Source organism: Coenobita brevimanus, chromosome 51 (genome assembly GCF_032717465.1).
Source record: "Coenobita brevimanus isolate Jiangsu-jjx chromosome 51, ASM3271746v2, whole genome shotgun sequence".
NCBI classification, from domain to species: Eukaryota; Metazoa; Arthropoda; class Malacostraca; order Decapoda; family Coenobitidae; genus Coenobita; species Coenobita brevimanus.
In genome coordinates, this window is record NC_137004.1 from 24233621 (window position 1) to 24251923 (window position 18303).

The window sequence follows — 18303 nt, forward strand, 5'->3', positions numbered from 1 at the left end:
CTGCAATGTGTCACCGGAAACGCTAAATACACACAGACACACAAGCTTCTAGAACCCTCACATACGTCCAGTACACGTGACACAAGCTCTCCTATACAAGAAAGGAGTTAGACAGGCAGAAGGAAGCGGGCGACAGGGGCGAGTGGTTGTCAAGAGAGAGAGCGAGAAGAGGGGTCTAGCGAGACAGGGAGGTAGCTAGCGGGACTCTGCTCCATTTCACTCGTGTGTAAGAGATTTTCGTTAATCTTTTCAAGATAATAAAATTATAAATAGTCCCCTACTCATCTGTACCTCTCCTGTCATTGCATGACAAAGGGAACTAAGATTATCTTCTTACAAACCTATTCATGTATAACTACAGCTCGTCCACGAGTACAATATATGCATAACCGATCTACAAAACCCACTACAAGAAGCTACGAAGATATTACATGACTATATCTATATCTATCTATCTATCTATCCATACTCCTGTGTATATACAGTATATATATATATATATATATAGCTATCTACCTATATATATATATATATATATATATATATATATATATATATATATATATATAGATAGATATATATATGCTTCTAGGTCACAGTGCATTCTTCATTTTCCGTACATACTCCACACAACACAAATATCTCTAAGTTTTCATGACGATAAACAAACCATTTTTATATTCCTTAGTTTAATACGCAAGTTGCATTTACAATTTATTTATTAAAAAGTTGGTTGAAAAGTTAATATAAAAATTAGTATAAAAGTTATTATACTAGGTGGCATATTATTTTAAAACTACGTAATCATGTTAACACTAGTACATACGACTGCTAAAAGCTGTTACAAATACCATTACATTAATTCCCGGTAGTAACACACCTCGTTAATCTATACATACCTGTATTTCTTAATCATAATACTATGCGCAGTTACTCATAGTCAACTTATTGTGTAGATTTCTCATACTAATACTAATGATAATAATGGTAATATAGATAATGAACATAATAATAATAATAATAATAATAATAATAATAATAATAATAAAAAATAACAATAAAAATAAAAATAATAATAATAATAATAATAATAATAATAATAATGAATCAATAGAAAACGATAACTAAGAAAATTTGCAATACAAATGAGTCCTTATAATAATCACAGATATCACAGCACAAAAGAAAATGGGAGGAGAGACAAGGGAGAGAAGCAGGGTTTTAGAAGGAATGTGAGCGATCAACCGATCACTAACTAAGGTTCTAATGTGACTTTCAGGAGATTTACCCTAGATTACGACTTTATCCTGGTTCAAATGATCAAAAGCGTGTCACTAAGAACTGGCAATCTTTACTAAAAAGGAGTAAAGGTTGGAGCAGAGAGAATTCATCAGGCCTCCTGCTCCTGGACAAGGCTCTCGTGGCTGCCTTCAGTGGCCCTAAACTCAGACCCCTGATGCAGGAGTGTAGGGTCAAATCGCCTGCTAACATCAGCCATTCCTCCAGAAGTGCGAATGTGATTGAACTGTCCTGGTTCTCTCAGGCAATCATTCTACGGAAGAAGGTTCAGCACAGGAAAAGGCCCCAGCAAATAAACAAGTAGTAGGCGACTCCTTGTCAAGACAACTAGCTTCCATCAATAGCAGTCTCCTCTCTCACAATATGGAAGTCAACTGTGGCGTCCCTAGTGATGCTCTGACACTTCCTGAAGGAGGCCTAGAGTATGACTGCATGAACCAGCCTTATCACCGGCAGCAGCCATGTCCTCTAAAGAGATGGCCCTCGCTGAACCAACCAGTGTCCCTCGAAGATGCTTTTTGAAATCCAACAAACTTTCTGGTAGACCGTCATGGGCGGAACCGATTGCCACCGTACTACCACCCTGGGATGAGTGGACAGCCACACGGTCTCTATGACAACACAGAGCAGATATTTATTTGCATCATTATGGAGATACTGTTCTTGCAGAGTACCAGTTAGGGGAATGCGTTATCTGCAGCAACACTTCCCTGTATCAGGAGATGCAAGGCCACCAACAGCCATCTGCGCTTAACTGGACTGGAGCCTGACCATTGACTACTGTGTTGTGGCAGGAGTTGCAAAGTGATTGCATCTCCCCATAGAAAGGACTGGAGGTCCCGGCAAAGAACCCTACTGCAACACGAACAGCAGAGAGGGGGACTGGACTAGCCTACCCTGCTGAGACAGGAACCAGAGTCTTGTGTCTTGCCTGTTACAGAGCAGGAAGTGCCCCGCACCAACCCTTCTGTGGTACTTGCCTCAGAATGGGTAAAACTGTGCAAGAAGCTATAATGTGCCTTGTATAACCCAAGACTTACTGTGTTCTAGTTGCAAAGACTAGTCTGAGCATTCGTCCAGGTAATGCCCATCACCACACTTTATATTATATTTTTCATTATCTTTCTCAGGTACGTTGAAGGCATAGATATTGTAATCGAGTCCGTTTCTATGTATGTATCTATGTAAGTACGTTTACACAATATCTAAGGAGTGCCTCATAAGATCTGGATCAAATTGGCACAGACGAATACATTGTGTGTGGCGATGGCAGGACGTGATACGATTTTGGTGTAGGTCTATCGGAGGTTAAGGACACAGGTCACTGTCAAACTTAGGGCAAGGCATCGCTATGCGTTCTGAGTACTTTTGACCTAATTTTCATTGTACTCCTGTACTTGGCATTTTCTAGATAAATTAACTTTTTTTTTTTTCCAGTTGACCTTTGGCTGTTTGTTACATGAACAAAGTCATTAAAAAATTGATCTTCTTAGGTATACATGTATATATACATGTGTATATCTATCTATCTATCTATATCTATCTATCTATCTATCTATATACATGAGATAAATTAATATTAAAAAATTACAACATGGTCAATATCAGTTCCATAAAATTGGAAAGTCGGTATGATGCATTAGACAACAAGTTATTAAGAGATTCACAGAACTTATAAATAAATAACTCGTCAGCATTATCATCCCAGCCCTAACTCACACGTAAGAGATGAGGTGAGGTAAGATCTACAAAAATAGACGAAAAAAACAACAACAAATGAGCAATACAAACGGAAGGGAGGGAAAAGCAGTTTCATTGGTCCCTGAAGAAAAATGAAAAACAAAGCAGAAAAGGAGGAGAAATACTGAAAAAAAAAAAAAAAATCAGTTTCAGTGATCATTCTAAAAACATAGAGATATGAATGTACAAAAGGAGGTGAAATAATAATAAAAAAAAAATCTATGAACATCACTGTTACTTCTAAAAGCAATGAAACGGTAATCGAAAGTAGACATAATATAAAAAAATCTGTTAGTTTCACTTGTCCCTCCATAATGCAAAGTAAGAGAGAGAGAGAAAAAAAAAGCGAGAAACCTGTAAAAACGATGAACAAATCTATTAGCCTCAGTGGCCCCTCCAGAGAAAAAGAAAGTGAAAACAAAAATTTGGAGGAAAAGAACGTAAAAAAAATATGTTCCCTTCATTTGGCCTTGCGACAGACAAAACCAATATCGGCGGGAAACAATTATTGCTCCAAGGCCTTACGTCGTTTTGGTCCCTCGGGTGTGAAGACTCTGATTAAAAACTGTGGTTGGAAGGAAGGTGGGAAAGAGGAAAGATAAGGGAAAGGGATGGAACGAGGGGAGGGGAAGAAAGGGAAAGAAGGAGGAATGATGTGAAGGAAGAAGGTACGAAAGCGGGGAGAAAGGGGAAGGAAGGAAGAGAGGAGAGAAAGAAAGGAGAAAGATAAAAAAAGGAGGGAATAGGTGGGGAGATAAAAGGATGAAGGAAAGGAGAGAGAGAGAAAAAAGGTAGCAGAAAGAAATGGGAAGGAATAAAGAGGAATGATTAGAAAGGAATGCGAGAATAAACAGATGGAGAGATGGATAAGCGAAAGACTGAAAGGGAGCAAAGATGAGACAGAAGAAATGAAAAAAGGGAGGAGAAGAGAATAAAAAAAAAAAAAAGTGGAACTGAGGAAAGGAAAAAGGTACAAAAGTATCAGTTGCTGAAGTTTCAAAGCTATTCAGTTAATGCCCATGGTGTGGTGTGGTGTGGTGTGGTGTGGTGTGGCTCTGTTGAAGTCGCTCAAGTCTACGGGAATGAGGCACCTTGCGTTCGAAAATAGAGACAGATGGACAGACCCCTCCTCGAGATGCCCCTGTATCTAAAAAAAAGGGAGGAGGGAGATGAGAAAATGAACAGGGGGAGGAGTCAGTGACGAATAAGATGAGGCAGTAAAAACGTGGAGGAAAGAAAGGAAAAGAGGATGACCGGAAAAAAGAGGAAAGTAGAAAGGAGCAAAGATGGAGACAAGAAGGTTGATCGAATAGGAAGAAGAGAAAGAAATGAAGGGAGATGAGGAGGAACTAAAAAGGGGAGAACAAAAAAGAAGATGATAAGGGACAGAGAAATAGAAGGGATGGAAGGAAGAAAGACGGGAGTGAAAGCAGAGGAAGAAAGAAAAAAAAAAGGAATGGAGAGGAGGAAGAGAGGGAATGAAAGGAATGATGTTGATGAAGAAAAGACTAGTGGCTAAAAGGGGAAAAATGTTGCAGGAGGAGCAGAACAAGCAGTAGAGGTAGCACTAAACTTTGCAGTGAAATTAACTCACATCATTTTTCGCACTCTGCGGCAGCAGTAGAAGCAGTAGCAAGGGAAGAGGCAGAAGCAACAGCTGAACTATAATGCAGAAAGGACATCAGAAGAGGTAGAAGCAACAGAAGCAGCAAAAGCAAACTAAAAAAAGTTTTAACCCTCTCAGGCGTAGGTGGTTTGAGTCGTTAGATTGTTTAACAACCTGTACAGCGCACCATGACACGAATCGCGCCAAAATATGACACATCGGCGGGAAACTTGTGTCCTCCTTTCTCTGACACGATGTGCATCCTGGTGCGTTGAACAGGATGGTATTTAATGACCCGATTGGAGTCCATGCATGAAAGTTTTAACATCCTATGCGTGCACAAGAATGGAAAGCAATGGACGAAGACTGCAAAATATACTATTGTTATCAACATGAACTGGTATATAATGCCATACGTAATGGGTTTCAATTTGTATCTGTTAGTTTTGCGGAACACATATTATATAGTTCACTAACATTTTAAGAATCGGACACATTTTCATTATATTTACACACACACACACACAATATACAATACGAGTATATATATATATATATATATATATATATATATATATATATATATATATATATATATATATATATATATATATATATATATATATATATATAACTACCTGACGAAAATAGTATGGTCAAGTTCACATATTAGACTTGGACGGCCGTACGCACACCAATCTTGTATGTATAAACCTGGCTACACCGTTGTAACAATGCATTTAGCTGATACAGCATAGGTGCTGGAAATACGTGTCTGATTAGTATAAGAAAACTGGTTCGATGTTTCCTGTATGAAATGAAACAAGCGCGTTGGGCGTTAGTCTCGCCGCTTCTTGCAGTGTCTGAACAAATATGGAATACAGCATGAGATTACTGTATAGTAACGGCCAATAATTAATTTCTTAATCCTTACTATTTTTAGTGTTCCAGAATTTCGATAATATAATCACTATCGTAATTCCAGCTTAACTGTACGTGACTGTGAAAAGATTCTTAGGGTCTCAAGTCGCACCTGCCTGGTTGTCTCAAATGGCTGAATGGCTACACTCAGAACAACTGACTCAAATGAGGTATGAACGTGTCTCAGGATACTGGTATTTCTCTGTTCCGTCGAACCCCTGGGGCCTCGATACTATTATGATTAGTTAGTCATTTGATATTAGACAAATTCTAAATGACTAACAAGCTTTCTGTTAATACCTCAGTCCCCGCAAGAGGTTTTGGCAGTAGAGACAGTAGGAGGAGTAGCAGCAGTAGCATAAGGAACAGCAAGCGCAGGGCATATTCATATACTGTATCATAAGCAGCAGGCAGGATAAAGGGTGCAGTCTTATAACCGTACATGGCAGATATTTTAGCAGCGGCAGCAACAAGAGAAGGAGAGGTAATAGCAAGAGAAAGAGCAACAGTAACAGTGACGCAGCGGATGAATGTAGCATCGGAGAGGCAGCAGAAAGTACGCAACTGCTCCTGCTCCTATGACTTAGGTAGCAGAAGCTCTGGGAGTTGAGAAAACGGCAGCAGAAGAATCAGCAGACTGTAGAAGTATGATTAGTAACAGGAATGGGAGTAGCACTGGTCGAGGTAAATGGTGTAGGCCTGGAGTAGGTTACATAACTGCTCATTATTTCCCCAGATCCATGCGGAAGTATTAGCAGTAGAGACAGCAGAAGAAGCATTAGTAGGAGCAGTAACATCCGTAGGAACAGTAGTAGAAGCAGTAGCAGTAAAAGCATGTAAGTCAAACTCCATTTTCATTTTCCCCTTTGCATACCGTAAGCAAATGTTCCTGTAACAAAACAAGTCGCAACAGCAGATGCAGGAGGAGGAATACCAGCAATAAAAGCAGTAAACGCAGAAGCAGAAATGGTAGCAGCAAAATTTAGTTCAAACACCATTTCCATTTTCCCTTGGCCTAAGCAGATGTTTAAGTGGCAGGAGGAGGAAGAAGAGAGGTATCGGTAGGAAGAGGAGGAGGAGTACAAAGTAGTACTAAGGAAAGAAAACAGCAACAAACCTGTTGGTCCTTTCGTGGCTGTTTAATATAGGGAAAGTTATCAAACAAAAACTGTTTAACAGTTAAAGACAAGGATGGGCAAGTAGGAGGAGGAGGAGGAGGATAATTGAAATAGCAGTAGAAACATATAGTATTAGCAAATAAGTCAGACGCTATTTTCACTTTTCCCACAGCTTACGTAGATGCTATCACAGAGGAAGGATTAGCAGTGGCAGCAACAGCAGGAGTTGCAGTAAAAACAGTGGTAGAAGTAACAGTAGTAGCAAGTAAGTCTAACATTTTTTTTCACGTTTCCCTTAGCCTAAGCAGGCTTTTCGTAGCAGAAGGAGAAGCAGTGGCGGCAGTACGAGGGGGAGGAGAAAGAGCAGGAGGACTGGCAGAAGACGGAGTAACAGCAGGAGGAGGGACAGAACTACTCCTAATGCCCTTCATCTTGTCAAGGGTCCTCTGCTTCACTCTCCTAGCGAACGCCCTCTTAGCCTCCGAGTACCTCAGGTCTTCCTCCCGCCTCGCCTTCTCCCACGCCTCCTCCCGCGACCGAAACTCCCTAGCTAGCTCTATCTCCCTCTCCAGCTCCTCCCGGCGTCTCCTCTTCTCCATCGCCGCCTGGAGGGAGGAGCGAGATGTGGCACAGAGATGTAGGCGTTAGTTAAAGAGGTGAGGAAGGTAGGAAATATAGAAGAGACAAGGCTGATTCATTAATTGATGGAAAAAGATTTGGTAGCATAAGATCATACGTTTTTGCCACCGAGCAGTAATACGTAAGTGAAGGCGAAAAAGAAATACACACATTGCACAGACATTAAAAAATCACACACACACACACACACACACACACACACACACACACACACACACACACACACACACACACGAAACTACAACCCCCCATAACATGCTGCCTCCTTTCTTCCGCCATGTGTACAGTACAGTAGAGAGGCAAGGTAGAATGTAAAGATAATATTGGTAAAATACGTTATAGTAAGGGAGTATAAAATGAACGTAGGAGAGAGTGCAGGAGGAGGAAAAAAAATGATAACTAAAAATAGCAAAAAGTAATAACTGGGTAAGAAAAACGAAAACTGAAGAGAAAGTAAAAAGTAAAGTGAGCTGATATTTTACATGGAGGCGAAGCACAGGTGTACCAGATGACCATTTACATGTGTTCACACACACACACACACACACACACACACACACACCAACAGCTGCTCACCTGTTCAAAGTTAATTACATCATTTATATCTATCTTCATTAACCTAACACCTGTGCCAGAAATATATTTAGATCAACTAGAGGGAAATTTAAAGACAGGTATAATATTTCCACTTTTAAAAAATATAATGAGGTAGAACAGTAATAAGATAGATTCAGCAAGGTTCGCGACCTAAAAGCCTACCAGCCTGTAAACAATTTTCTTCAATACGAGATCCACTTTTTTTTCTTTTTTTTTTAAATTTTAACCACGCTATCATTGAAAGATTTTGTTGAATAAATAACGTGAAAAGTCATGAGATGGAAAGAAATGCTGCTTAATTCACCTGATTATTGACTTATGACTATTCTAAAATATCATACTACTATTTGTATTTGATTCCGGCTATAGCAGTTCTGTTTTACTCTGCTGAGAGTGAGTCACAGGGGTCTAATAGCGTTAAGCACCTGGTCAGTGGCAATCAACAAATACCACACTTGTAAATAAATGTTCACTTTTACTGTTATTTTTCAAGTAGATAATAAAGAAACTGAAGCCATTCCACCGGCTGCTCGGACACCACATCACCTCTAACGCAAGACCTTAATTCTTTCACTACGAGAACGTCATATCTATTTTCTTGCAGTCTCCAGACGACTTTACTGAATTCGACAGAAGTATTTCGAACTAGGCGGGTTAACATGTCCTTCGTTAACCCCTTCCTACCACAGATCGCCTCGAAGTTGAATAAAATAATTTAGTTAGAGCAAATTTTGAATAAAAAAATTAGTTATCGAACTTAAAGGTTAAGGGGATTGTCAGTCACTGATACAGACAATTCGACGAAAATGGAACCTTCCCTCTAAGCCTGCCTTTCCCTCTACATACAGTATCAAGTCTTTCCTACGCAGAGTATCCAGGCATCTTGAAATGAGGGTATCTACTTATATATGTCTCTTGCTGGGCATTTTTTTCATTATTTCCCCGAAAGGATGATAGTGTTGCACGTCGTCAGAAAAAGGTTACTTTGGTCTCAGCATAAAACACACACACACACACACACACACTCTCTCTCTCTCTCTCATCACTTCGCAATCACCACTCAGTTACCACTTAATTACCACCAGTCACAACCTGATCATTACCCAGTCACCACTGAATCACACCTAATCACTGACCAATTAACACCCATTAATAATTTAATAAATGCATCCAATTATCATCTAATCACAACACAAACCACCAAAACGCCATCTAATCACCATCGATCACCATTCAATCACCACTTCGCCATCAGATTACCTACCCATCACCTCTCTGTCACTATTAACAGGAATCAAGCAATCAGTCACAAAGGTACGAACCTAATTTTCACTGAATTATGATCTCACCACCTAAACAACCAATCACCATCTAAACACCACTTAATCACCCAATCACCTACTGCTGTGCTTGATTGCGGTAGATGTATTATAAGTGGTGACCGTAGTGGACTCTTATAATCACCCAATGACCTGATAATAACCCCTCAATCACCACCTAATCATCCAGCTAGCCAATCACCACCTAATCACCTGCTGTTGGGCGTGATTGCGGTAGATGTGGAAGACGTGGTGGCTGTTGTGAAGTTCCTCTCTTGCCGCCTCGACTCCTTTGCGTTCAGACTCCCGCACCTTGTCTTTCTCCTCACACCTGACAGGAGACGGAGGTGGAAGTTCAACAATAATAAAAACAGCAAGAACAACAACAAGGACATCAACCACGAGAAGAACAACAAGAGAAACGGCAATAATAACAATATTAATAATAATAATAATAATAATAATAATAATAATAATAATAATAATAATAACAATAATAACTAAATTCTGAAGTTGCTGAAGCAATATTCAAAGAACTTCACATTCCAGATGATTATGCCACATTTCAGATTAGACTGACGAAAAAAATTCCACACTTGTACATCAGATACGGTGTACAGTCTTTGAAATATACACAGTATTAAGAGTGGTTGTGGTAAATGGTGCATTATTAAAAATACATAATGAATTGAAAGTGTAGAGATAGGTGTCACGACTTCTGTTCTAACCAAGATCTATGTATGTGAGAATCTACAGTAGGTCCGAAAATCGTTAACATGCGTCAAAGAATATTGATTTGTCATAACTGCTGTTACGAAATCTTAAAACAGACATTCTTAGGATTCTGAAAGTATTTTTGTTATCATTATAGACCTAATATTAAGGGTCTTTTGATATGACTCAAAAATTTTTACGGATTTTGACCTGTGACCTCGAGATCAAAGTCAAAGTCATTCATACTATGCACATCATGCTCATTCACGACCCACTGCGTTTCCATCGAATACTTTCAGCCGAATACATTCCAATTTAGCACTTTCAGGGATGACGTGGCCATTTTGATATTCCTCAATATCTCAAAAAATATCTGTTGGATCTCAGTATCAATTCCCAGGTGCACTAGTATATGTTGACGATTACATACTGGATCATTTACAAAGCAATCGATTCAGTAGTTTTAGCTGCGCAGGAGAGCAAAATTTGAAAACGTAACATGGAGGGCACTAATTCTAGGGAAAAAAAAAAATGTGCCAAAAGAAACCTGCAACTAAGATACACCACTCCTGAAAATTTCAAGTCTCTTTCTCGAACGGTCTTGGAATACCAGCCTTCTAGATCTTCCTCCCAAAAGAAATAATTTCTATTGTACAATATCAATAAGAACTCCAGAGAATGTGGAATTCTTATAAATCTTAGCATGCTGAAATCGGAAGTATATTCAAAACATAAAAAGCAATATCAAGTTGTACCTCTCAAAACATATCTCCAAGAAGAATAAGCTACGAGTCTCCCATGCTTCGTACTGCCTAACCTTGCGCATCCCACTGAGTTATGAGAGGGGTGCAATGCCAAGGCCATGTTCTTGACAGCTTATTATTCTTTTCAGTAATTCTTGCATTGCTATTGTTCAACATATTTTTCCTCAGCGGTTTACCTGGCATATTACACCTTCGCATTCACCCTTTAAGTTATCCATGTTTTTTTATTAGATTGATGTAGTATCCACAAATGTCACAAGAAAATACTATCGTGCTATATACAGAAAAAAAATAATAATTTATTCTCAGTTCTCTTTCGTCTGACTGTGGCATTAATATATTCTTATCAAGCTACGCGAGAAATATCTAAGTGCCTATAATTTTAGGGAAAAAAAAAAAAATGTTTACTTTCTCTCTCTCTCTCTCTCTCTCTCTCTCCAGTACTCACAATCTATCCAGCTCCCTCCTCAGTCTCTCCTTCTTCTCCTTCCTCTCCTCCTCCTCCCTCCATCGCTGCTCCTCCGCCTGCCTCTGGTTATGACGCGCCAGGCTGCTCCAACCCTCCTCCACTCTCCTCCTCTGCTGCCTCTGCTCCTCCCGCTCCTTCATCTGCTCTCGCCTCACCTCTAGCACCTGGAGGAGTCATTTTAGGATATTAGGAATTAATTTGGGGGAAACTTCTGTATATTTACGATTCATATCAGAGGATTTTTGGATTATTGATTGGGATTCGATACTGGGATTAGTTTTTAGGGAGGACACGCAGCATTTTCAATCTGAGGGATGGTTGAGGTAAATATTTGTCACTTAATGCCACTTAGGGTCCCGCGAAGTATATCAATTGAGCGTCATCTGAGAGAGAACTGGAGTACTCACCGGGGAATAACATGGAGGGAATCGGGTCTCTTTAAGGTAGTTGTGGAATACTGACTGGAATTAGTTTTAGAGAGCTTTGGAATGCTGCATGGGATGCATCATCTGGCTGTAGCCAGAAAACATAAACACAGTCATGTGTCTGAGAGTTAATTATGTTCCCGCGATGCGAGTGACAACAATAGCCTATGTTTTAGCCAACGTGTGTGTGTGTGTGTGTGTGTGTGTGTGTGTGTGTGTGTGTGTGTGTGTGTGAGAGAGAGAGAGAGAGAGAGAGAGAGAGAGAGAGAGAGAGAGAGAGAGAGAGAGAGGAACTCAGTTTTCATATGATTTTTACCAAACTTGGTGGGACGGTTGAGCATCAAGCAAGGGGTTAATCTGCTGTTTTCGAGAGAAAGAGGGAAAAAAACTCAGATGGAAAGATCAACCTAATATCTTTTATTTGATTTAGTCCATTTATTAAGGGATCAGGGTTAGGCAAAGATAAAAGGATTCGATTTTAAGGAGAGTAAGTCAAATGTCAAAATCTAAGGGCAAAGTCAGCTCAAATCGTTTTGATCCGATTTCGACCAAACTTGGTGGAAGGGTTAAGTGTCAGGTAATAATGAAATAAATCGATTTTTGAGTGATATCGGTCGAAGGCCGAGCAAACAACGCAAAGTCAACTGTTCGGCTCTAAGACCGATTGGTGAACGTGGGTGATGCATGAAGTATTCATTCTTGTTGGTAATGGTATAAAATATCTCGGATACAGCCTGACCACTGCAGCAAGAGGTAATCTCTCCTAAGCTGAACGTCCTCACTCACCCCGTCCCCTTTTTCCGCACGTGCCTGAGCTGAAGTATTTCAATGCGTGTCGGTGTGGGTATGACACCCTGCTCCAGCCACATTATTGCAACGTATAATTTATCACAGGCCAACCACCAGCGCAGGAACAGAACGTTAAGCCAGGGTAGGTGTTAATCAAGGGGTAATTGAAGTGGACTGCTAATTTTAAGTGCATAGGGTTAAAGGTTTAGTCTCCTCTGTGTCAAGGAATTAGTATTCTCACGCTTCATAGTATTATCGCTTCCAGGCGAGCTCCTGATTCGGATACATAAATACAAATAAATAAATAATGTAAAATACCAGAACCATCCTTCTTTTGAGTTCAGCCTGCCATTTTAATGAAGGATTACATTTTGTGGCAGAGTAAGGCACATACTTCATACAGTACTTGTGATATAGCATGATGCAAATATTCTAGACTGAATTTAGTAAAGAGTGGGATAAAGTTGATAAACTGTACTTACATAGTTACACTTACTGTTTTGTTACAGAAAGCTCGGCGTTTCAGAGAAAACGAACAAGTTTGTTGGGTAACAACTCTAATGATCCCCTAACTACAGTAACACCGGATTCTTTGTTAGCTTTAGCCTAATGTCTGTATTTTGCGTAGGTGTTAAAGTGTGAACCCTAATTTCATCACACCAAACTTGGCAACCCCTCTCCATAGCGACCAACAGAACTTCATTATTTCCCGTCAATAACTTGCATGATTTTACCACCAACTTCACTAACCTTAGCGTGAATCCTCTCCCCTCTCTCCTTGGGCGTGATGGGGGCGGCGGGGGCGTGTATGTAGGACCTCACCCTCGCTAGGATCTCCTTCCTTCTCTCAGCCTCCTCTCGAAGTCTCTCCAACTCCTGTCCCCCGTTCCTTTGCTGTCCTCTCTCCCCCTCCCTGCTGCCTGCATTAGGTGCAGTAGACTCTCTACTAGGACTCTTCTGCTGGTTGAAGGAAATGAAAGAATGTGTGATGTGTTGCTGGGGATTGTATTACTGCCCTTTCCTTCCCCTCAAAAAAAAAAAAAAAAAAAAAAAAAAAAATCCATAGGTAGGTAATACTGGATGCATCATATATATACCTCACTCAAATGACTTCTTTACCGGTAAGCTACTCTCATTTTTTGTGTCGTCCACCCTTACTTACCAGCTTTTGTGGGCCAATACAATATAAACGTACGGTAATTTTAAGTATAGTAATTTTCACCTATCCATCCCACGGTACGAAGTCGAAAAATAAAACAAACTGGCCAAACAGACCATACTAGGTGGTTCGGGCTTAATGTTATTGGAAAAACAAGTTAAAGCCTCCTGCAATTGTACTTTCATTGCAAAATACTAGGAACAGTGGCTGATTAATTTATCCTTTTTCATTCATTATTTAAGCCTCATATATATATATATATATATATATATATATATATATATATATATATATATATATATATATATATATATATATATATATTGCGGAATATCACAGTACATAAAAAGACACCAGATTCTCTCTCTCTCTCTCTCTCTCAGTACAAAATCGTTCTGTGCCAGCGTGAGTAAAATATATAAGTTCGTCATAACCAGCGACAAGTATAGTTTAGGAACTGATTTATTTATTTATTTTTTTTTTACCGCTAAAACGATGATTCATTAACTTCCACAGTCCCATGACGTATATTTTGTCTTGTTATTCCTATCACCAGATGATTACATTCATCTTGGTAAGGATTTTCTCGAATTGAAGGCATTACATACAGCATCCATTAACTTCCTCACAACTAAGACACTCCCCTGAGCTGAATGTAACTGTCTGGAAACAGCCAGGGAAAAATCAAATATACTGTAATACTCTGATTCGTTTCGTTTCGTTTATAAAGGCTCCAACATGCTTGCATGCGTCGGCCTTGGTCACCTAATGGCGGCTCTCCATGCTGCTCCATCTCTGGCAGCCTCCCTATCCAGTTCCTTATCTCTGAGGTCACCCTCAATGACCTCTTCCAGGCCTTTTTTGGTCTGCCTCTCAAACCCTACAGCTAACGTTCATACTTCTCACTTTCTGCACTCTTCTGAGTTGATTATAATTGTCTGGGAATTGCAAGAATAGAATCAGAAATACATCCTCAGAAGGAAGTGATCATATTACCTGATCAAGCGTGACGTCATGCAGCTGGGCCCTGAGCCACTCTATCCTCCGCCTCATCACCATGTCCTCCAGGTCCGCCCTCTCCTGCATCCCATTAACCTGCCTAATACCGCTTCCCACCTCCTCCCGCCTTGCCAGTTGCCTCATGTGGGCTGTCTCCTTAGCGCCTAGGTTGTGGCCAAGGGGTTGGTGGCCACGTCTCGTTAGGTCCACAAAATCTTTCCTGCCGCCCTTTTCCCGCGTCCACTTCGTGATCTTGGTCGCCATGTTTGTTTTGGACGCGGTTGTCATGTCAACGCGACGTGCCGCTCTGTCCGAATACTTCATTCTGACTTTAACTTGTGGGAACATCAAGGCTAAATCACCTTAAACATTTCATTTAAAACCTTCAAATACGCTTTATTAGGACATTAGTTTCATGATTCCATTTTCGTTTGTATAGTACGTGAAGATACTACATTCGCTTCTTAACCCTGTTGACGGGTAAAAAATCCTTATTCCTAATTAAGTCCGTCTGGTGTGGGCCTGAATAATACATCGAAATATATATTAAATACATCTCGTTCAAGAGTGTTGTAGCATTATTATTTCATTCATTTTACCATTAAAAAGCTTTTATTCAGTTACAGGAAATCCCACCAGGTGTGGAGAGAGAGAGAGAGAGAGAGAGAGAGAGAGAGAGGGGGGAATGCCAAATGATATGATAATTATATTAATCTATCTATCTATCTATCTATTGCCAGACGCCTCAATCCCGTTTGGGGTGGCCACAAACAAATCGCCTCCAAGTCGCCCTGTCCCCCGCCATTTCACTGCCCTGCTCCCAACTCACACCCCCCTCTCTCATATACCTCTCCACCCCATCCCTCCATCTCATCCTCGGCCTCCCCCTCCCTCTTCCCCCCTCCACCTCACTCACACACACTCTCTTCGTCTGTCTTTCACCCTCCATCCTCTCCACATGGCCAAACCACCTCAGTGTGTTCCTCATAACGCTTCCTATCACATCCACATCAACACCACAACGCTCCTTTATATCCTCATTCGTCAGCCTGTCTCTCCACGTGACTCCACAGGCTCCTCTTAAATAACTCATTTTCACTGCTCTCACTCTTGACTTGTGTCCTTCCAACAATGTCCAAGCTTCACTTCCGTACGTTAGAGTTGGTATCACAATACTGTCATGTAGTAACTTTTTCACTTCCATGCTCACTTCCCTGTTTCTTATCACTGCTTTCAAAGAACCAGCAACCTTTCTTCCCTGCTGTACCCTTTCAAGCACTTCACCCTCCAAAGCTCCATCCTTACTCATCACACTACCCAAATACTTAAACGTACTCACATTTTCCAATTCCTCACCATCCAACCTCGCTGTACATTCACTAACTTCACCTCTCTCAAAGACCATCACTTTACTCTTCCCTACTTTCACCTTTAGATTCCGTTTGTTACATACTCTCTCAAACTCATCCACCAAGCCTTGCAGCTCCCCTTCGTCTTCACTCAACAACACAGTATCATCTGCAAACAACAGTACAGGGAGTTTCCAATACACTACAGTATTCATCGTTGTAAAATTTGCTGCTAAAAATGAAGACTAATGAGGTGGCGTGCAAAGGCGACGTAACCTTGAAGGTCAGAAGGTTATATTATGCAGGCATTACCATACTCGCAGGCATAACCTACCACCACCACCACCACCACTACCAAAATCGATGCCACCATTACTACATTTACCACGACCACAAGCTACACCATCGCTACCACTACCACCACATCCACACCACCACTGCCACAACCACAAACCACATAACCACTACCAATACCATTACTTAACTAATATATTTACTCTCATCAGTAGTAACAATACTTCTCTCATCATCCTCTTTCCAGTACCATTACCAACACCAATATCATCTATGTTATCTTCTACCCTCTAACCACTACTACCATGACAACAACAACTAAAACTACTACTATTCTTGTATTACAATAATAATAATAACAATAATTATAATAATAATAATAATAATAATAATAACAACAACAATAATAATAATAATGATAATAATAATAATAATAATATTTATTATTATTATTATTATTATTATTATTATTAGTAGTAGTAGAATCATTATTAGTATTATTATCATCAGTGTCATTATTACCACTACCCTGACCACCACAGCCATCACTATCACCCCCAGCAACACCACTACCACCATCACCGTTTACTACCTTCACTCCCAACACTTAAAATTATCATCACCAGACACCATCTCCAGCATTATCACAAAATACCATCATCACCGCATCACCAACAATATCACCACCACCACCACCACTACCAACCACCACCACCACCATCATCACCGTTACCGTCATCAGCACTAACACTAACACCACAATATCGATCACAGTCGCTGATTATTGCATCACAAGCAACCATTATCATCACTTTCGTCATCATCATCATCATCATCATCACCACCACCAATGCCACCACCATCACCATTACTACCCCCACCATCAATATCAGAACCACTACCACGACCACCACCACCACCACCACCATTACTACCACTATCATTACCATCATCACCATAACCACCATTGATGCAGTACCATCATCAATTATCCACATTACCACCATGTTTTGAAACTGAGCTTTAAGTGAATTTGTAAAAGCTCATGTGTGCTTGGCGAGAGAGAGAGAGAGAGAGAGAGAGAGAGAGAGAGAGAGAGAGAGAGAGAGAGAGAGAGAGAGAAATGGCTATGATTTTTGTATATGATTTTCTCACTTTCTTTTTCAAACATGAGAGGTAAAAATAAACTGACAACGAACACACACACACACACACACACACACACACACACACACACACACACACACGTGTAGTAAGTACTGTCATGTGAAGAAGTAGAGGGCGACTGGCACATAAAGTCTGCAGTGTGAAAATCTAAGAAAATATACAGTAAATATCTAAGAGAGTCTGGATGAGTGGAACTGTTCCAGCTGAGTGGAAGACGGGTGCGACTGTGCCATTATACTGTAAAAAATAAAGGTAATCGAAGTGAGTACAAAAATTTCGTGGTAAAAGTCAACTGAATGCAACAGGAAAGGTATATGGTAGTATTATCACAGGGAAAGTAAGGAATATATCAGAAGGCTTGGTGAACCGGGAGGCTTTAGGACTAGCAGGGGATGTGTGGATCAAATACTGGCAATCAGGCAGTGAAGAAAGCATTATGGAAATTAATAAAAAGAATTTATGATATTTATGGCTGTAGAAAAATTGCAAAAGGACCAATAAAGAGGGATTATGAATGTTTTTGTATATATTATGGTGCACAGGTACCGGTGCACAACGATGTTAAGAGCTTTTGCCATGGTAGTGAAGCTTGCATAAGAATAGGCAGTCTAAGCGAGTGGGTTAGCATAAGTGTTGGAGTAAGACAAGGATGTGTAATGTTTCCATATCTGATCAGTATCTGTATGGAAGGGGCATGGGAGAAGTAAAAACTCGTGATGGAGAAACGGATGACCATAATAATGAATGGTGAAGAGTGGGACAGTCTGATGTACGCAGATGATGCTGTGCTGCTGGTTAATAGTGAACAGAAACTTTGCAAGTTGGTGTGGAGTTTTCTTGATACCTGTGAGTGTCATGCCTTGAAGAAAGTGTAGGTATGAGTAATGTGATAGTTGTTGAGAGAGAAGGTAACTCTCACTATGATATTCTGGTGA

At 40.2% G+C, this 18303-nt stretch overlaps 1 protein-coding gene across 1 annotated transcript; it reads right to left on the reverse strand.

The window, feature by feature from the left end:
* Positions 1–1684: 1684 nt before the first annotated feature.
* Positions 1685–14822, reverse strand: LOC145400186 (uncharacterized). Its single transcript, XM_080272699.1, has 6 exons — positions 14556–14822; positions 13151–13360; positions 11166–11350; positions 9453–9570; positions 6973–7289; positions 1685–1910 (listed from the first exon to the last, which is right to left on the reverse strand). The coding sequence occupies exons 1-6, from the start codon at positions 14820–14822 to the stop codon at positions 1685–1687; spliced, it is 1323 nt and encodes a 440-aa protein (XP_080128825.1).
* Positions 14823–18303: the final 3481 nt, after the last annotated feature.